Source organism: Heloderma suspectum, chromosome 7 (genome assembly GCF_057233095.1).
Source record: "Heloderma suspectum isolate Gila_16-S chromosome 7, 16-S_ref, whole genome shotgun sequence".
In the NCBI taxonomy this organism is placed as follows: domain Eukaryota; kingdom Metazoa; phylum Chordata; class Lepidosauria; order Squamata; family Helodermatidae; genus Heloderma; species Heloderma suspectum.
The window spans coordinates 31,896,105-31,917,906 of record NC_139464.1 but is presented as its reverse complement, the minus strand read 5'-3'; the positions used below and the strand labels follow the sequence as shown (position 1 = coordinate 31,917,906).

Below are 21,802 nucleotides of genomic sequence, written 5' to 3'. Positions count from 1 at the left end.
TCAGGGCACAACTGGACATGACATGAGAAAGCAAAGCACCAATGAGGATGTCCCATTAAAAAAAGCCCAAATTAATAACAACCACAGGGGTGAGGGACTTGATTTGGATGGGAACAACGGTGCTTTGGGGTGTGGGTAAGCCTTCCTGCCTGCAGCATTTCCCCCAATTAAAATGTCCTCTTCCCAAGCTGCTGTTTGTCCCATGGCAGAGAAGCTTACTTGCATCATATTGGTACCTCTAGATTTCTCAGTCTGAAGGGTAAATGGCAACTCTGGAGGAGGAACTACTTTTCAATCAGGAAAATGCTGCAGGGGGAGGAGCTAAATCCTCCATTGCCTAGTGACATAGTCCCTAATCCAAATTGCGCCCCCCCCCCCGCCCCATGGCTGTTATTTTTTTTAAAGCAAACTGCAGAAGATGCTAATCACTGATCCCTTGCACCATGTCTAGCTTGTCCATTAAAAAGGAGGGAGGAGGAAGAAAGGATTCATAATACATTTTCAAGGTCCCACTTTTTCAGATTAAAATGAAAACATGGGGTATTTTAAGCATTTGGAATGAGATTCCTGATTTCAAACCACCTAATAACTGTATCAGGGTCATCAACACAGGACTAGCACACTCTTGTTTTGAAGCGAAGTCCCTGTAATAGCCACCCAGTGTGACTAGAGGTACACCTGATAAATACACTCGTGGGATATGAATGGTGCCCCAACACAAATCCGCTCCTTTGTCCAGCTTCCCCTTTATTTACAGGCCACATTGTCTATCTCCCTCACCTTCGAAAAGAGGTTGAAACATCCAAGGCGGCTCACAATGCAATAAACTTCAGGAAGACGCTTCCCTTTCCCACTGGGCTTTCAAGAGAGAAATACATAGTAATTAACAAGGAAAAGTTGAGAAGTTCAGTTTCAAGACAGAAGGCTGTTTTTCCCAACCTACTCCATCTTTTACAAAACCTTGAAAACAAGAATATTAGTATACACCCCTAAATGCTTAGGAAATAGAAACATCATTCCAGTTTTCTTAACATCTCATTGCTTCTCCAGGTAAATGATTTCAAATATTTAGGGTTTGTGACAACTAGAGAGAGGCAGATGCTGAGATGTGGTTGCAAAAAGAGAACTGTGGTACTATAATGTGAAATCCATAAAGCTATAACTAAAGAAATGTATGATAAATGTAAGCAACAGCTTGTTCTAGAAATTTCCCCCCTTAAGATCATTACATTTACAGCGAAGCATCAGGCAGCAACAGCGAATGGTAACTTTGACAATTGGCTTGGATATAATGTGCTCAAGTTGACTGGAGGAGGGCTAATGTTGTCCCTATCTTCAAAAAGGGTAAAAAGGAGGAATCTGGGAACTACAGACCAGTCAGTCTGACATCAATCCCTGGGAAAATTCTGGAGCAGATTATAAAGCAATCCATCTGTAAGCACCTTGAAAACAATGCAGTGATTGCTCGAAGCCAACATGGATTTGTCAAAAACAAGTCCTGCCAGAAGAATCTGATCTCATTTTTTGATCAAGTAACCTCCCTTGTGGACTGTGGGAATGCTGTAGACATCATATACCTCAACTTCAGCACAGCTTTCGACAAAGTGCCCCGTGATATCCTGATGAGCAAACTAGCTCAAAGTGGGCTAGATGAAACAACGATCCGGTGGATCCACAGTTGGCTACAGAATCGGACTCAAACACTGCTTATCAATGGGACCTTCTCAAACTGGGGAGAGGTAACGAGTGGGGTACTGCAGGGCTCAGTCCTGGGCCCAGTGCTCTTCAACATTTTTATGAATGACTTGGAGGAGGAGGTGCAGGGAATGCTGATCAGATTTGCAGATGACACAAAATTGGGTGGGATAGCTAATACTTTGGAAGACAGAAACAAAATTCAAAGTGATCTGGATAGACTGGAGCGCTGGGCAGAAAACAACAGAATGACATTTAATAGGGATAAATGCCAAGTTCTGCACCTAGGAAAAAGAAACCAAATGCACAGTTACAAGATGGGGGATACGTGGCTCAACAACATGACAAGCGAGAAGGATCTTGGAATTGTTGTCGATCACAAGCTGAATATGACCCAACAATGTGATGTGGCTATAAAAAAGGCAAATGCTATTTTGGGCTGCATTAATAGAAGCATAGCTTCCAAATCCCGGGAAGTACTAGTTCTCCTCTACTCAGCACTGGTTAGGCCTCATCTGGAGTACTGTGTCCAGTTCTGGGCACCACACTTGAAGAAGGATGCAGACAAACTGGAGAGGGTTCAGAGGAGGGCAACAAAGATGATCAGGGGACTGGAAACAAAGCCCTATGAAGAGAGACTGAAAGAACTGGGCATCTTTAGCCTTGAGAAGAGAAGACTGAGGGGAGATATGATAGTGCTCTTCAAGTACTTGAAAGGTTGTCACAGAGATGAAGGCCAGGATCTCTTCTTGATCATCCCAGAGTGCAGGACACGGAATAATGGGGTCAAGTTACAGGAAGCCAGATTCCGGCTGAACATCAGGAAAAACTTCCTGACTGTTAGAGCAATACGACAATGGAGCCAATTACCTAGGGAGCTGGTGGGCTCTCTCACACTGGAGGCGTTCAAGACGAGGCTGGACAGCCATCTGTCAGGGATGCTCTGACTTGGATTCCTGCATTGAGCAGGGGGTTGGACTCGATGGCCTTGTAGGCCCCTTCCAACCCTACTATTCTATGATTCTATGATTTAACGAAGGAAGGGACAATTTGTATCATTTGATGAACAGGTTTCAGAATTTTGCTGGTTTTCCTCCACTCTTCTTCCAATATTTCCATATTATATGTTGATTACAGGAGATTATAAGAAAAGACAACTTTCATCGACTGACAAACATTGAAAAATTATTGTTTCCTTTTTATCAAAGGGAAACAATGGCCCAAAATACATAAAGAACAGCAGACTACAGACCTAATCTATTTAAGATTAAACTACGACAATTTTAGATAGATTTGGTGGTCTTAGAATTAGAGTTGGAAGGGACCTCAAAGATCATCTAGTCTAATCCCTGCCAGTGCAAGAAATCCACTAGTACAAAGGTTTTAAGCAGATGGATGGGAGGCCACTGCTACATCTGATAGGTGGCCATCCAGCCTATGCTTAAAAACCTATATCAAAAGAGAGTCATGTAAACATGCAGAAAGTTCTTTGAAAGCTATTGTAAGTAACATAAGGAATGCTATTGGGCCAGAACTTCCATTTGATCCAATAACACTTCTCTTAGGATTCTTTAAGAACGCAGTCAAGAAAAATCTAAAACTGGTTAATTAATTAAAATGTATTAATGGCATTGGCTCTACTTTCCATAATTGCAAATCATGGAAATTTAATTCTCAATTAAAAGGAACAATGGAAAAAGGAACCTTCAGCAAACAGCAGCAAACAATGATAATGAACATATTTAAGTGTTTGTATTTTGTATTATTTTTGTTAATTAAACAATGCTAGTTAACAAACTTATATATTATAGAGGACAATGGGAAGATGTAAAAACTTTTCACTTTGGAACAATAGTGCCATTTTATGGCTTAGTGGAACAAAACAAAACCAGATGAGAAAGTAAAAACAGGAAATATTGGCTGTTGTGTAAGATATACTTATGAGGATTTATTAGTCAATTATTATCTTCTTCACTTTACAAAAATGAGGTAAATGTTCACAGCACATAAGGAAGGATCTCCTCCTTTTTGGACAGAAGGAAAAAGAGAAAGAGAGAGTTACCAGGAGCCTTCTGCAGTATCCAAACCTTCGGCTGCCATCTTCACTAGTCAAGACAAATGAGAACGTCTCACTGAAAAAGGGAGCGATGATACAAGATAAAAACAAACAAAAAACAAGATCAAACAAAACAAAGAGACAAAGCTTTGTTTATAGATACACAGGGAGAATATTGGTGCTGGTGGTGATGAATTCCTGAGAGTGTACTAAGTTTGAATGCTCCCCTAAATCAGGGGGGAGGGGGAGAGAGAGAGAGAGTTTGTGGCCTGTCTCACATGACACGAGGGTGGTTAATAAGCTACGGCAGTTTGTTAATCGCCTCTGCATGTGCCAGTCGTGTGCCAGCCCATTTCCCTAATTACCCTCACCAGGTGCAGCTTCTCGTGTCATCCGAACTTGGCGAGGGTGGCTTGTTGGGGCACAGTGGAGGCTGCTGGCTCCGATTTCAGTGGGGCTATGAATCCATTCTGGGTTTTAGTCAGAACTGGCCAGAACTCTTTTGGGGCTAGGATTCAGCACTTTGGGTAGCTCCTTTATTTATTTATTACATTTGTATCCCACCTTTCTTCCATCATGGAACTCAAGGTGGCTACATGTGGTTCCCAGGTAGTCTCCCCTCTAAGCACTGACCAGACCCAGACCTGCTTAACTTCAGCAAGGTGGCTGCCTCATGTCCCTTCAGACCATGCCCTTTAGAGTTCTGGCTGGTTCTGACTGAAACCCAGAATGGATTTATAGCCCCACCAAAATTGGAGCCACCAGCCTTCACTGTTGGGGTAGTTAACCACCCAGAACTAGGCTGACCATATTTTCTTGAGACAAAAATGGGATATTGGGATGACAAAAAGGGGACAGGGTTTTTATTACAGCAGAGAGTTCCGCTGTAATAAAAAAATAGCTAACAGCCTGTTGAACCGAAATATGAGTCTGAAAAGTCCCTACTGAATGTAGGGCAGAAAGAATCTCTATGGGCGGGATGATGGTAGAACTAACAGTAAGATTCACCCTCCTGGCTCCCACATGCTGAATGGGGCTTAGCGACCGCCTCTTGAATTCCCCGCCACTGCAGACAAGCAAGGGGGCGGCATCTGATCATCGCTAGCTCAAGAAGCCTGGCCCTGGCTGGATAAAATAAATGGAACTTCCTCTTTCATCACTCTAGTGGTTTTACTGCATGCATTGATTAGCATAGAGCCTTATGATAAATGCGTTCAGGTTTTTTTTACAAAAGATTAAAAACGTGACAAAATTGACATTTATATTAAAACGACGGGACAGTCAGGAAATAATAAAAAAAACGCACTGTCCTGTTTAAAATGGTATGTATGGTCAGCCTACTCAGAACCCATGGCCCTCAATGGGTCTGGGTGACACAAGAAGCTGTGGAGGCGACACAGATTGGCGACCTGGAGCCCACGGGTGCCGCAACCCACTGCTGCTTAAATAAGCTATGGTGGGTTGCAGTGATCATGTGAACCAAGTCTATGTGTCCCACGTGCATTTTATTTCTTTATCACATGTATATTCTGCCTTTCCTACAAGCAGGTTTTATCCTCACAACAACCCTGGGAGGCACGTTGGCCTGCGAGGTAGTGACCACCCCAAGGACACCCAGCAATCTCCATGTAGGGATTTGTACCTGGTGCCCTGTGGTCTTAGTCTGACACTCTAGCCCAGCCTCCCACAACCTGGTGCCTTCCAGATGTGCTGGATTTCTACTCCCATAATCCCTAGCCAATGGTTAGAAATGCTGCAAGTTGATAGTCCAAAACATTTGGAGGGCACCAAGTTGGGGAAGGCTGCTCTAACCACTATGAAACACTGCCTGTAAAAAAAAAGCAATTTGTTGGGAGGAAAAGATTCTAGCCTGTCCATCTCTCCTATGCCCAGCTGCAAGCTTCTCAAAGTCTGGCCACTGTTTCAGGTGTGCTATTGGGGAGTGCAGAAGGAATAAACAATCACTTCACTTGCCTGGTAAATTGGAAGATTGGCGTCCAGTCTTTTGCATCAGGGAAGCAAAACTGAGGAATTGCCTTTAGCTGGTCCTCTGCCTCCCTCATGAATTTGAAGGAACGTTCAAGCTAGCAGAGAAAGAAAAGAAAGGAATGTTTCTGATTAGTTAGGTGGGAGTGAAATAACTGAAAGGCTTTTTTTTTACCCAAGATAAATGAAGAAGTGATGACAGAGACTGAGCTTCTGCCTGGAAGATATTAACATAGTTGCTTTCCAAGATCACCTGACCTTCACATATTTTTTTCCTGAACTAATTTTACACCCCCATCCCCCTATCTACCACAAAATCTGATGGATCCCTCTATCTAGCTGACTTCGGTGTGCGTCGACCTCTTTGCAAGCGAACCTGATTGCTACCTACCACATCATCAGGGATAACACGACCGCTTTTTTTTAAATTTAAGAACACAGGAGCCTGCCTTAGAAGAGGTCAATTTATTTGACCATCTAGCCCAGTAATGTTTTGTTCCACTGGCAGGGTCTCAGGCAGAGGTTTTCCCTTTCATCTGCTACCTGATCCTTTTGAAATTGAGAAACTGGGAATTGAACCTGGAATCATCTGCAGGTAAAGCATGTATGCTACCACTGAACTACAGACCTTCCTTAAAGATTTCCATCCATCCATCTGAAGCACAGCCATCTCCCTTCCCCCTGAACAACCCTTGTAGCTTGTCTGCCTAACAAGCAACTCAAGATCGCAGAAGCCTGCTGGTGCATTCTCTCTCTCTTTTTAAAATCTATATTTTATTTTTATAAGTGAAATAAACAATACCAACAAAATAGTCAAAATCTTCAGTTTCAAACATTACAGTTTTGGGGGAAGAAAAAAGGGGGGGGAGAGGAAAGCAAAAGAAGGAGAGAGAGAGAGAGAGAGAGAGAGAGAGAGAGAGAGAAGGTTATATCTAAGCTTCAATGAAAGCAAACAAAATATCCAAATATAAGTCCAATTGCAAATTATACCTATACAGCACTCTTCCAGACATTGCAGGTATTATTAAATCTTCAATCCGTTGCTCCATAAACAGTGAGCCTTATCTTTCAATGTTATAACCTCAGTCTTATAGCAAATAAACAGGAGCAAACCATCCATTTCCATTAACCCTATATTACCATTCCATTGACACATATTAGTGCATTCTCCATCACACGTCATACCTTTAATGGAAACTGCTGGGTCACTTCAGGGACATATGGAGCACAAGCCTGCTTCTTGTGCAATGACACCACTACAAAGTATTCAAAGAGCTGCCTCTCTTGGTACTCAATCAGATCCCGCTCCAAGGTTTGGTATCTGGGGGCTTGTTTCAGGCGAGACTTCACATGAACCAGGCGCTGGCTGTGAGCTACACAAAGACAAGCAAAGAGACTCAATTTTATACTGCTATTTTGCATGCCATTGATGCTTTGCAGTTCTCTGTCTCTCTTTTTTATAAAATGCATTCACCATGATCTAAATGTTCTGGTATTACTTCAGACCATGATCAGGTCAGAAACGTTTCCAAATTATGTCACAGAACAACAAAACAACATTATAGAGTGGACCAAGATAAAATGCAATGTTAGAAAAACTTTCAAGTCCAACAGCAGGTGGGCAGCTTGGGGGGGTGGGCGGGAGATGTTGCAAGAAGCAAAACTGTATCAGAAGTTATATTTTTAAACTGTGCAACTCAAGATAGCCTTTAAGATGCCACAAGACTCCTTGTTGTTTTTGCTGCAGCAGATTTATACTGCCACATGTCTGGAAATTGAATGTCCATGCAGTGGGGGAGGGGCAGGGGAAGAAGAGAAATGAAACTTCAGTGAAAATTGGTCCTCAAGCCCATAACTTTCAAGTTGAGCATCAACCACCTTCTGCTTTCCTCACATCCCTTTTTTCTTACCTTTAAGCTTCTCTTCAGTATCGCTGTCTGATTCACTATTTTCATCTGTAACTAGCAGGAAATAGAAATAACTATTCATTAAAAATAAACAAATAATTGCCTCCTAGACAGCGGGCAAAGCCCAGGCTCTGGAACCTGGCAGCTTGCCTCACAACTTAACCCTGCATTCCACTGGCATTTCAAGGTGCATTTCCTCCATCCTCCTCCTCTGCATCATGGCAGTGACCAGTGGGAATGGAAAAATGCACACTGCAGTGGCATCAGGGCACAGGGCAAGTTGTACTAATCATTATGAAAGATAGGAGGGAATTGCGTTTTGGTCAGCAGCCCCATGTCCTTTATAAGTGGTAGTTCTTAAAAAGCCCCTTTCATCTATTTAATATTGGACAACAACACTGAGCAAAGGCAAAACATTTGTTTAATTTGCCGCACACTTTTAGCTGATAAAAGCACACACCCAAACCCAAGCCCAGTTCAAATAAGCACCCCCAAAATCATGCTTCCTTCAGCCACACTTCTTCCTCACCTCTTCCTGAGCTGCTCTCTGTGGACTGCGACAATCTCTTGACTCGCTTCTTCCCTCTTCGTGCCTCATAAATGGCATTGATTTTTAACACCAGCTGGTTAATGTAAAGGAGGGGAAGTTAACATGTTCTCCTGCCCACAAGTCAAGAGAACTAAAAATTCTGAATGGATCATTTGCCCCAATAAATGAATTATCCTCTCATTTCCTTCCCCTTTCTTTCCTCTCTGTTCACTGCTTCTTTTCCTGTGGCCCTTCCTACCTTGCTTCCTTAATGCCTTTTCTGGAGACCCTCCCACAATTCTGCATTTGAAAAAGGTATTGTGCAACTTAAACAAAGCTTACAAGACATTTCACTTGTAGGGATAATTTGGAATGTACAATTCATCTGGAGGTGTTTTTCTTCCGATTTCCATTTAAGGTCATGGACCAAGGGCCATTTCACACATTACATGGTGACACGCCCATGTTTTCCACCAAACATTGTCAGGGATTTGTTGTGGCCTCTCTCAGTTTCCTGACCAGCATACTTGTATAATACCCATAACACACCTTAAAACTGTGACGTGTGAAGCAGCCCCAAGCAACTGAGATTGGAATGTTTAGGAACCCAGAAAACTGCCTTATACCAGGTCAGACTACTTGTCCATTCAGCCCAGTATTATCTACTCTGACTGGCAGTGACTCTCCAGGGCAGGGCTGTTGAACTTCTTTCAGCCTGAGGGCTGAATTCCATTTACAGAAGCTCTTGGGGGCTGCTTTCTGGTGGTGGGCAGGGCTGAAAGTAAAGGGGGGGGGGCAAAAATACCAGCACATTGTAGCTTAAAGCTCTACTGCCAGTAACTAAGCCTTAGGAGAGTTGCATTTCAACCTTTTAGAATGGGACAAAGACTGCAGAAAAGCTGAGAGACCTCCAGATGACTGGTGGTTGGGGGAAAGGGGATGGTGTCCAGTGAAGGACATAAGCACTTAAGAAGAGTCATGAGGGATAAGACCAAAGGTCCATCTAGTCCAGCATTCTGTTCACACAGTGGCCAAAAGGGAGCATGGCCATCTGAGGAACTCCATAGGGCCAGGCTGGAATTCCAGGAGGGCTGGATTTGGGCCCCAGGCCTGACGTTCTGCACCCCTGCTTCAGGGTGTCAGGTCATATAATCATAGAATAGTAGGGTTGGAAGGGGCCTATAAGACCATCGAGTCCACCCCCCTGCTCAGTGCAGGAATCCAAGTCACAGCATCCCTGACAGATGGCTGTCCAGCCTAGTCTTGAATGCCTCCAGTGTGGGAGAGCCCACTACTTCCCTAGGTAATTGGCTCCATTGTCGTATTGCTCTAACAGTCAGGAAGTTTTTCCTGATGTTCAGCCAGAATCTGGCTTCCTGTAACTTAAGCCCATTATTCCATGTCCTGCATTCTGGGATGATCGAGAAGAGATCCTGGCCTTCATCTCTGTGACAACCTTTCAAGTACTTGAAGAGCACTATCATATCTCCCCTCAGTCTTCCCTTCTCAAGGCTAAACAAGCCCAGTTCTTTCAGTCTCTCTTCATAGGGCTTTGTTTCCAGTCCCCTGATCATCTTTGTTGCCCTCCTCTGAACCCTCTCCAGCTTGTCTGCATCCTTCTTAAAGTGAGGTGCCCAGAACTGGACACAATACTCCAGATGAGGCCTAACCAGTGCTGAGTAGAGGAGAACTAGTACTTCCCAGGATTTGGAAGCTATGCTTCTATTAATGCAGCCCAAAAGAGCATTTGCCTTTTTTGCAGCCACATCACTTTGTTGGCTCCTATTCAGCTTGTGATTGACAACAATTCCAAGATCCTTCTCGCTTGTAGTGTTGTTGATCCATGTATCCCCCATCTTGTAACTGTGCATTTGGTTTCTTTTTCCTGAGGTCCTGAGACATCTTTCCCCATCACCTGTTGATCCCCCCTTTTTAAATTAGATATGCCAAGGATTGAACCTGGGACCTCCTGCATGCACTCTACCACTGAACTATGGTGCCTCCACAGGGGACTAAAAGATTGGGAAACAATGGTATGTTTTAAGAGAAAAACAGAAATAAGGGGCCACTGAGAACATTGTTGATATAAAACTGCAGCACTGGGCCAGTTCACTGTGTGACACATGAACAGCAACAATGGTTGGATTACAGGGGGGAAGTGTTCATGTAAACTGCTGCTATACGTGGAGACAGCTAGCCACTGTTTCCATTATCTATATGTGGAGGACATTGCTCTGAAATTATATAGAAGTATAGAAATGTTTTAAAACAAACAAGGAAGAAAATGTTGTCCCTCGATATATATAAATTCAGAACATTTTTAGTCTTACCCATATGTTGTTAATAGATATTAAAATTCCAAGATGATCTTCAGTATATCCTAGACAGGCCTCTTTAGACAGATTGCAACTTCTCATATGCTTGTTCTTGTTCTCTGTCAACCCCTTTACCCCACCCATCCCCTTGAAAAAAAATCCTCAGAGAGAGTTACCTTAGGAATTTTTCTCCTTTTCTTGCCATTCTGAGGATCACCCAAGGAGAAGAAAGTGTCGTCAGGGCTGCTAGGGGTGGAAGGTGGGCTGATTTTGGAAGGAGAACATGTCCCGTCCCGATTCGATTTCCGTATGTCTAACAACTTGAAACTCCACCATTCTGAATTTTGCCGGAAGAAGATGGGCTTGGAGAGCAGCTGGGGAGATAGACCAGGACAGAAAAAAGGGAGCATCAAAGTTTTTAATCTGGCATCCTGGCAAAACTCCATTTCTCTATGGTTAAAGTAACCCCAAGGGAGGGAAAGAAGGCAAGGAGAATAGAAACTTTAGATACTGGAGTTCTTGGCAGATCATCTCTGGCTCAATAAAATTCAGCAGCTGCTTGCATTTTCATAGGATAGAAAGAATATAGGAGAGACCCTGATATATTTTCCACATCGTGACAGAACTCACAGTGGCTTGCTGAGGGGTCTCACCCCCAAATTGCTTGCACAACCAGATTTGGGAACATGATAGAAACAAAACAAGCTGACAAAACTAACCAGCCATGCAACCACAGACATTTGTATTGGAGAATGAAGGAGCTGTTGTACCACATCAGACCCAGAAGTTATATGGTCCAATAGTCTGTGGGCCAGTGACCATTACCAGAGGCTTCAGAGACAAGCCTGGAAGTTACATATTTATGGACCTCTGCATTCCCCTAAACCTGTTATTTAGTGATTGGTTCTCTCCAGTAGAACAACAGCGTGGTCTGGCACTTGTTCATGGTTCTATTGTGGTGTAGTAGTTCAAGTCCTGGGTTTGGACATGAGAAACATCAATTCAAATCCTAGCTCAGCCATGAAGTTTGCTCAGTGGCCTTGGGAAAGTTGAAAAAGGGTTAGTGTGAGGGCATAACAACAATGAAATAAGGGCTGTACAGCTCTCTGGGTATGGGTAACTACGACAGAGATGGTTCCTTTTCGTTCTCGAAATCCCAAACCCTGAGCAAAAGGTCACCCTTGTCTCAGTCTGTTGAATAGCAGTGGGGGGGGGGGGACTTATGTGCTAACAGCCAAACTGGAAATACAGAATAAATTTGATGGCTAATTAGCTGGGCCCAATTTGCATTTTTTTAAATGTAAACAACAAATTGAATACTTTTTCTGTCTTCATGGGATTAAAACGGCCTTTTTGCGATGCACATTAAAAAAAAAAAAAAGGCAGATCTGAGACTGAATGGAAGCAACTGTACAATGAAACTATTCCAGATGATGTGGAATCTTCTGTATATTTCCTGCTCCTTTCGGCCCCAGATGTATCTACCCATACACCTATAGAGATCTATTTTATGTAAGAATTAACAATACCAGTATTGCAATGCCTGTTTCCACAAACTCAGAACAGAAACGGTGTCCCATTTTCTCATGGCTTCCCCAGCCTGGTTGTGCCCTCAGCTTCATCATCAGTGCATGGGGGTTCCCAGCTCCCAACATGTTTTCACTTAAGAGTGCAAGCTCTTTGGAAAAAGGCATGCATGATTTCAGCACTCTGTACAGCACCTAGCACAATGTAATGTCTACATACATTAAGTAAGGTTGCAGGGCAAAGTTCCCATCTGGCAACTTGGACCTCTCTTGTTTAACTCCTCTAATGGCTCAGGTCCAGCCCCTGCTGTGACACAAGTGCCAGGGGTTTGGGGTGGAGCTGCCACTAACAATGGTACTCTGCAAATTGTCAGGTCCACATTCCCCAGCAGGGCACTCCCCTACTCTGCTATTGCCATAGAGAAAAAGAAGATAGCACTTGCCAAGGGAGGAAACAGAAAGTCGGATCCTCCATCACACATGGAAGGGTGTCCAGATCTTGCAACTGCAGTGAGCTGAACAGAGTCTCCTTTCCAGACTTAAAAAAACAGTCTGTGATCTGCCAACTCATGCACGCTCCACAACAGACAGGTGGCCTCCCCCCATGAAACAAGGGCGGATGGCATTTTTTTTCATCTTAACCCCCACATATCATCCACGGAACAGATAGGAATTATTAGTACATGCCCCACAACAGTGTTCACTCCTGAGACTACAGCAGCGTAGCGCTCTGTGTTCCAAGACATTCTGCTAAGGTAGCCACTTATGCACTGCCAAAAAGAAGAAAACCCATCACCCAATAAGAGGACAAAAGAGGGCACCAATTTGCATAATGTTTGCATATGCAAATGTATATCTATTGCTGCAAATTTAGAAATAACAATTAGAATTTAAATGGAAATACACTATATCTCACTATAGTGGAGAAGGCGGTGACCAGGTGTCCTGTGTGCCTGCTCAGTTTGCTGTACTAACTGTGGATGGGCAACTTCAAGACCCCTGCTCTCCCCTTCTTATGGTTCTTTGGCTTTAAACCAGACCAGGACTGGACACCTTAAAACAGAGGATGTCCTCGGCCTGCTCTCCAAAATAAAGGACTTCCCTCTGTAAAGTAGGACACTTGGCCCACCCTACATTCCAACCAAGCTCCACACACACACTGCACACACCACATACTTTCCTCTTGTACCCCCAGGTAAATATTTGTAAGGGCAAAGCTGCAGCAGTGCACAATTCTCTTGTGAACTGAGCAGTTCAAGGGCAGTCCCAAGTCCCAAGAGCACTTGTAAGATCCATACTAATGAACATTTCCCAAATGTTTGCTCTATCACTGGTCATTCATTTTATTGCTTTACAGCCACCATTTTGCCAGTTGAGATCAATCATTTTAATACATTTAGGGCACAATCCTAATTAGGGCCGCCTCTGAACTCGAAGGCAACTGCCTATCCAATGCACAACAGGAGGAACGCGGAGGGGTATTCTCCTCCGTGCTCCAGCCACCCTGCATTTGCAGCTAGACAGCCAATTTCAGCTGTCTAACTGGGGCACCTTGGAGTGGGGGGGGAGGCTGGACAGCACATAGGAAGTACCTTAATGGCGCTTTCAACGTCCCCTCCCCACCCCAGGAATGCCCCCTTTTCGGCTGCTCCGCGTTGCTCTTCCGAGTGCGGAGCTGAAACAACCCACAACTCCTATGAGGAGGCGGGGAAAGGGGAGGGGAGTCAGATTTCTGGGAACCGAGCTCGGAGAGCTGGCTCCAAGCTTGGTTCCCAGAAACCGAAAAATCCTATGGCCATCTAGACACTGTCTAGCGGCCATAGGATTGCGCCCTTAGAGGTGTTTGTTTGCTTGTGTTTGTTGTTTGAAATAAGGTGTAAACATCCTTCAGGCTGTTGGACAGGGAGGATATAAATGTCTTCAGTAAATACAGATTTAAAAGGTGGCAGTGCCAGGGTAAGTAAGCAGAAGAGAGGCAGGCATGGGAATAGAATACAGAAACAAGAACAAAATGTGGGGAGAGGAAGAAAAGGGCAAATACAGTATGCATTCCTGTAATGAAGTGCTGACAAGCCCAGAGCTCTCTCAAATGGATCCCATGCCAACACTAGGCAGTCTGTGGCCAAAGGATCCACTTCCCTGTAGCCATTCACTTTCCAGTCAGCCAGATAAAAAGTAGTGTGTCATATGGTCTTGTAGCATTCCTGCACAGTTTTCGCTGTGGGTTACCAAGAGATGCCAGTGAAAATTCACGGCAAGAAAGAGACCAGAATGCACCATTCCTGACCTGTCCCAGAACCCATCACAATTCAGCAGACTTAGATTTTAGCCCTTCAAAATCACAGAATTTGGTGGGCAGGAAATTAACTCCATTGTGGAATTAATCCAAAACGGGAAACCACATCAGAGAGTGAATCAGCAATTATTTCCCTGCAGGGCATCAACTTTCCCACCACACTACCTCCATACTACCAGCCAAAACATATAACTTTGAGGCACTGGATGCTCAAGTCACACTGGTTAGACCAGGATACCTTTGTGGGTGTGCCAGGAACTGAAGATGAAGGAGACGCTGGAAAGTTCAGGACACATTTCTTCCCCAGGCAACGACTATTTGTCTCAATATCTTCATAGGGATTCTCTTTTGCCGGCGGATCTGAAACAGAAAGCCACAGGAAACAGATAAATCAACACACACATCTGTACTGTCTTAAGAACTCAGCAATTGACTTCGCTGGATCAGACCAAGGTTAATCTAGTTCATCCTTCTTCCAACCTGGAGCCTCCAGAAGTGTTGGACTTCAACTCCCATCAAAGCCAGTGTCAGTGATGGGAGATGTAGTCCATCACATCTTGAGGTCGGCAGTTGGGGAAGGCTTATTTTAATAATCTTCCACGCACTCCTGGTAGTTACGAGATTTGTAGATGGACAGTTTTGCATGTTGCGAAGCAGTTTAAACCTCATTGCTTAAACCGGCAATGGGCAGGCTGGTGCCCTCCAGATGTTTTGGACTACAACTCTCAGAACCCTTGACCATTGGCCATGGTGACTACAGCTTATGGGATCTGAAGTCCAAAAGATCTGGGAGGCACTAGGTTGCCTATCTCTGGCTTAAACGCTATGCCAGGAAAATCTTCACCTGCTTAATTTGTGTGTGTGTCAAGCAGTTGTTAAATGCACAAAAGCAAGAGTAATGTAAGAGGAAAATGGTGGCAACCCTATGTGAGCATCAACAGCCAACATCCTGGCTGGGTTGCATGAATAGAGAAGTAGAGGAAAAGGAGAAAAGCAGAAAAGCAAAATATTAGAGAGAGAGTGGAGGGCATGTTGAAGGGAGGAAATATTGAAGGTGTCCCCAAGTTTAGAAGTGCTGAAGACCAATGCTTCAATATACTAAAGTCACAATCCAACACAGAGTGAGATGCGCTTAAACCTATGAATTTTCGCACCTAACTCTGTGCTGGATTGTAATTTATCATTGTAATACAAAGCAAACATTAACAATTCACACAAAACCCATTAACTACTCCACGAAATAGTCTGCCTCAGATCTGGTGAATCAGTTTTTGGACTAACATTTTGTTGGGGAGTAGCATGAAATACAAGCTAATGTTTGCCTTTTGTATACATACATAAATATCTATGCCTTGTATAAACGTTAAAATGGTTGGTGTACCTTCTTTTGCTTTTATTACTGTTTATTGGATTCACCCACCTTTTCTATTATTGGTTGGAGGAGTTCCCCTGTGTTTTGTTTTATATTACCCCTGGTGGAAGGCGATTTTTGAGCACCAAGAGGATCTCTTGCCCAAAAAAGTGCACACACACATACTCATGCACCCGAACCTACTACTAGCACAGAGGTGGGTAACCCTCCAGATGTTGTTGAACTTCAACTCCCAAGAGCTCCAGCCAGCATAGCCAGAGGTCAGAGATGACAGAAACTACCTCTTCTGTTAGAACATTGTCCTATTTCCTGGCTGCCCCCAAATAGGATTAACACAAAGTTATAAATCCAGGAGATCAACTGAACTGAGATGTAACCCCTTCAATCTTTACCAATTTGTAGATCAAGGTGAGTGCCACTCAAAGTTGGCTATCATCCACCTTTGCCTCCCTAACACCTACCTAGAATATCTTCATAGACGTTTTCTTCTGATAAAGTGCGTGTGAGGGCCAGCTTGGTCTGAGCATACCAGTCCACCCGACCGTTCTCAGAAGAGGATTGCAACAAGTCTTCAAACTCATAAGACTTCCTGTCGCATTTGTGGGGAAGAGCAGAGGGGCGGGGAGGGGAGAAAATAACAGCTTGAGGGAGGACAAGATATAGCGTTTAAAAAGTCAACATATATCAAAATAGGCACACATTTCGTTATGAGAATAGAAAGTGCATCTTCACACATTCATCTCATATTAAACAACCATCGCAAAACTCTTTCTTTCTTTAGAACACTTAGATCTTCCATGGCCTTGGCCTTCCCTTCTCTTACATCCCAATACGTCCTTGCTCATGCCCTTCACTCTTTCCACTCCAACACACTCAGACTGTCTGAAGTTCCCTCAGCAGATTCTGCCCTTTCTCCATTGCTGCCCTTTATGCCTGTCTTTTCCATGAAGACTTGCCTTAGTCCTCATACCCCACTGTAACATAGCCTAAGTAGAACTGAAATAAATCCATATTCTTCCTCTGTTTCTTTGGCACCATTTCCCTTCTCCATGTTGTCTCCCCAGTGTCACTTTTTAGACTGAGAACTCCCGGGGCAGGGCTTGTCCTCTTGGACTTCTGTGAAGTTCCATGCATTTTGATGGACAAACAATCCACAATATAAATAAGAAAAACATAAAGTAAACATATGTCACATGTATTCTTTATTCTGCTTCATGCTTCAGTCAGGATACACACAAATACAGTCCAGGAAAGCTCAAGGAGGAGCTTGCCCCTCCCTAGAAAGTCTTGCCTAATGTTGGAGAGCTGTGGGGTTGAGTGGCTCTTTATTCCCAGAGTAGCCTAGATCAGAGGCGTTCACCCTTTCCAGACTGAATGACAAACTGCACATTATACCATGGCCACATGTTAAACACAATAGGTCCTTCTTGAAAGGATGGGGGAAGAATGGTCTAAACCAGGGGTGGTGAACCTCAGGCTTGTGGGCCAAATCTGAATCTCTGGGTTCCACAGAAGACCACACTGCCTTCCCCTGACCCCTCCCCCTTTCTCCCAACTGCTGATCATTTGGTGGTTTCCTGGATTTTGCACCATTTTTCCCATTCTAAAAGTTTGAAATGCCTCTCCTAAGGCTTGGTTACTGGCAATAAGAGCTTTAACCAAAAACATGCTGTTATTCTTTATAGTTTGGCCCCATCCTTTTGCTCCTGGCCCTGCCCCTTTTGCCTTTGGGCCTGCCCATCACTGGCTCTTGAGAGCTTCTCCAACATTGAATTCAGCCCATGAGCTGAAAAAGGGTTGACACCCCTGTTCCTTTCCCACTCTGAAAATATGACAAGGGTCCTATCTGCCAACAGATAAGGACTTTTATGGAGTAACCATGACACAACAGAGGTCAGAGTAATAGGAAACTCCACATTCAGCAGTAGGAAAACAAAAAAGCACCAGTACCTATGATCGGCGTTAGTCTTGTGCTTTCCATTCCTCAGTCTCCTGCTGACAGCCGAAGGAGGAGGCGAGGAAGGGAGAGGAGGGGGTGGAATAGAAGGCAGAGGAGGCAAGTTTCTCTTATTCCTAACTGGTGGAACCCATCCCTCCTCGCCCTCGTGTTTGAAAGTCCGCCGGGGCTTGGGGAGCGGATTGATAAAAGGTTTCTTCTCTGGCAATCCTGGCTCTGTATACACATTTTCCTCGTTGCTGGGCTCGCATTTCGCACGAGGTGCTTTCACCTCCTCCAGAGTCCCAAAGATTGGCTCACTGGCTTCAGAGTCCAGGCCGAGGAGCCGCTTACTGAGCTCTGGCCGGCCAATGCTTTCCTGGCCTTCGGCAAGGCTCTGTCCCTCCTCTGTTTTCTCTTGCAGGCAGTGCGGGGAATAGTAAGTACCAGGTAATTGTGGCTGTAGCTCAACTGAACCTCCCTTCAAGGCCTGCTCCAGCTTCTTCACCTGACTCAGGACGGACACATTCTCCTTCTGGACAACTTTCTTACCATCCTTCAACTCAGTGCCTTTGCCAACATTGGAATTAGGCTCTTCCTCCCTTAACTTCAGGTCTACTTTTCTCTCTGTAGGCTGCCCAGCACTTTTTAGAGTTCCTGCTCTTCTCTCATTCTCTTTGCTTGCCCCTTTACATTCCAGCTGCCAGTTTAGAAGCCTCTTGGTATCTACTTCTCTCACTGCTGCATTCTCCCTGGTTATCTTCTCCACTGCATTTTCTCTGGTCATCTTCTCCACTGTACCCAAAAATGAACTGAGCTCCTCTCTCACTCCTTGATCTTCCCCTTTCCAGGTGGAGACAGGAGACAGCGTTTCCTTTTTTCCTTCCCACTCTGAAATCTTGTCCTTGATACTCAAAGGCTTATTTTTCAAACTGACTTTTCCAACTGCCCGAAGGTTCTGAGCACCTCCCATCTGCTTCCTGATGATCCTGCCACTTTCCCGGATGTTGAGATCTACAGATGAGTCACCAATGATCATCTTGGGACTAAGCATGTTCTGCTGAAAACAATCCAGCCTTGGGTCCAACATCAAGTTCTCCAGGGCTTTCAGGGTGCTCTTTACCACAGCAGGTGATTCTCTTTGATGTACCAGCTCGGGCGTGATTGCAACACTCTCCCAGCCCTCTTTTTTTGAAGGCCCACACTGAAATGCCGTCTTTGTGGTTGTGTTATTTAGAGTCGCAAACTTGATCCTGTAAAATGAGGGCAAATAATATAGTAAAGAAGAACTTTACAGTTGTACTCATCATTCTGTATTTGGTCATGGGCTCACTGTGAAATTCTACCTAATAATTAAGTGAGATGCTCAAGCCAAGAGATATGAAGGTTGTTACAAAATAAGCTTCCCGCGATCTCTATAGGTTCACCCCTTTACCCTAAATATTCTTTAGAAAGAGGAGCACCTGTTCACTTTCTCAGTGAAATCATGCATCTATACCTCATTGATCCAGAAGTCTTAGACATCAAATTTCATTTGGCATCTCCTCCCCTTGCCTCCATATTAAATGCAATCCTCTGTTTGGGATGTTAAGTGGGATATGCAGTTCAACAGAGTCCATTGTATTTTTTTATTCACAGTAATATCCATTTACTCTGAAGGGCCTGGGTGGAGGGACCTTGAAAACATTTCCATAACCTTGATAGAATAGTTATTTACATAGCAGTACACTGTGTGGGGCCAAATGAAAAGGGACACAAGGCCGTTTATACTTGTGAAGCAGCAGCTTCTTCCCCTTCCATGTTTTTCACATTCTGCCCCCCCCCCCGACTCCACATATATTGTTTTTAGTAAAAGCATTTCTGTCCCAACTTTTGGTGCCTCCAAGGAACCTCCAAGGCAACCAACAGTGGCAATAAAACAATAACAGAATGTAAAAATAAATATGGAGAGCAGCAACCACCACTCACAGATATCAAAATGAGCCACCAACCAATCCAGGAGTTATGAACCATCAAGACTTCATTACTTTCCCCTCCCCACCCCCACCCCACTGCCATGCTGCTGAGAAATCATTGGAAAGATAATGTTGAACATATTCACCTCTCAATGGTTTTGCAAACACGGGTTTTAGGCTTGATGCTCACGTCGGTGACTGCGCTCGCTGTCATTGTGTCAGCACCTGGCATGGCTGCAGTCCACCTGGCAGGAAGGACAGTAAAGCACACGTAAAATGCTGTTAGTGTCATGGGCTGTGTGTTTTAACACAGTAGTAGGCAGATCTCAGGCTTGTGGCATTTACTTTGTGTTTTACTAGAACTCCTAGGTCTATATACAAGAACCAAGTGCAAACTAGTGGCTCAGGGAACAGACACACACTTAGAAACTATGGGCGGGTTCCAGAAAATCAGGGCTGTCCCAGGTAAATAGGGGCATTTGGGCTTGTAGCTCCTGTATCTGACATTATATTTCCACAGGGGCCTAGTAGGACATGTGAACGCACTAAGAACAACATTATTACTGCAGGGATATAAACCCGTGACTTGTTACTCTGAGGAGTCTACATATTCTTCATATCCTGCCAACATTTGTATAGCTCATCTTGCCAAGTGAACCCATTAAAATACCACAGACTCAAGGAAGACTTTCTGTCCAAGCAGTAGTATGTATTCACACCGCAGCAATGCTTTGACATCCATCATAGGGCCAAAAGTTGCTCCAAGGGCAATATAACTCCTGGGGCCTTTCCGCCTGTTCACTGAACATGTGCCACAACTGTGTTTTAGCCCTTGCGTGAATTGCTGTGGGGACAGGGGAGAACAGCTGCCTTGCTGGTTGCCTTGCCTTTTTCTTTAATTTGCAGTAGCACCAAGGGAGAGTGCTAAGACTCCAGAGAATGTTCTATTTTCTAAAATTCATAGAGTCATAGAGTTGGAAGGGACCTCAAAAGGTCCTCTTGTCCAACCCCCTGATGATATGAGAAATCTGCTGCTACAGCATGCCTGATGGATTGTCTGTCCAGCTTCTGCTTAAAAACCTCTATAAAGGCGCACATTGCCTTCCAAGGCAGCCTGTTGCACTGCCAAACAGCTCAGAATGTTCAGAAGATCGTCCTAGCATTTACTCAAAATCCTTTTGTCTTGTCATTTGAACACTTTGGTTTGGGCCCTACCCTTTGGAGCAACAGACACCAAATTAGTTCTGTCATCTATGTGCCAGCCCTTCAAATATTTGAAGACAGCTATAATATCACCTCTTAATCATCTCTTCTCCCAACTCCTTCAACCTTTCAGCAGAAAACTTGGTCTCTTGACCCCTCTACATCTTTGCTTCCCTCCTCTAGACATGTTTGTTGATAACCTCCTTAAGCTGCATTGTCCAGAACTGGACACAGTACCGCAACTGGCATGAGCACTGCGGAGTTGGGGCTCTCTGCTTCTCACTCAAAAGAAAAAAAAAATCTTGATTAGCCTTCTCCAACCAGATGTAGCCCAAAACATCTGGAGGGCAACTCCCAGCATAGCTAGGCATTGCCCATGCTGGCTGGGGATGGCGGGAGTTGTAGTCCAACACATCCGGAGGACACCCAATTGGGGAAGGCTGAACTCAGTGTTTTATTTCTTTTTATTGTATTTTGACTTCCCATCAGGGATGCTGACTTCTACTCAGGAACTGTATAGCGAAAGAGCACAAAGTAAACTAATATTTAAAATTAATTTATGACATTTCTACTCCACCTTTTCACAGAGGAGCTCAAGGTGGTATACATGGTTCCTCCCCCCGCCCCATTTTATCCTCATAGGGACCCTATGAAGTAGGTTAGGCTGAGATACAGCAACTAGCCCAGTGTCACCTAGTAAGCTGCGCAGCTGAACAGGAATTTGAGGAGTCAGGTCTCCCCAGTCGTGATCTAGTCCTCTAACCATTATGCAGCACTGGCTCAGATGGACAGTGTAGCAGAAGGATAGCAGCCTCAAAACCATTAAAAATAACTTTCAAAACTCAAAAGGTCCCAGAAAATAGCATGCACACCAGGGTGGGTGTTGGGTTGTTTGCCATGTGTGTGCAAGCTGTAAGCATTAGGTGCCCAACACTTCAGCGCAAAGAGACACTCCACAAAGCCATAAAAATGAACTATCTAGGCCAGGGGAAATATCGAACTTCCCTCCACAGTCTACAGAAATGA

At 44.3% G+C, this 21,802-nt stretch overlaps 1 protein-coding gene across 3 annotated transcripts in view; it reads right to left on the bottom strand.

The window, feature by feature from the left end:
• DENND2A (DENN domain containing 2A) overlaps positions 1–21,802 on the bottom strand; it is an 88,788-nt gene that overhangs the window by 24,765 nt on the left and 42,221 nt on the right. The window contains exons 2-12 of one of the 3 annotated variants that reach the window (XM_084809501.1): positions 19,720–19,818; positions 17,633–18,871; positions 16,144–16,271; positions 14,549–14,670; positions 10,665–10,862; positions 8,174–8,267; positions 7,648–7,692; positions 6,923–7,110; positions 5,726–5,835; positions 3,758–3,827; positions 781–858 (exon numbers count right to left, since the gene is read on the bottom strand). In XM_084809501.1, the coding sequence (XP_084665627.1) occupies positions 781–858; positions 3,758–3,827; positions 5,726–5,835; positions 6,923–7,110; positions 7,648–7,692; positions 8,174–8,267; positions 10,665–10,862; positions 14,549–14,670; positions 16,144–16,271; positions 17,633–18,871; positions 19,720–19,805 (2,358 nt within the window). In that variant the 5' untranslated portion in view covers positions 19,806–19,818. Of the gene's footprint in view, positions 1–780; positions 859–3,757; positions 3,828–5,725; positions 5,836–6,922; positions 7,111–7,647; positions 7,699–8,173; positions 8,268–10,664; positions 10,863–14,548; positions 14,671–16,143; positions 16,272–17,632; positions 18,872–19,719; positions 19,895–21,802 lie in introns of those variants that run through there. The other 2 variants (XM_084809500.1, XM_084809499.1) reach the window with 2 other exon arrangements.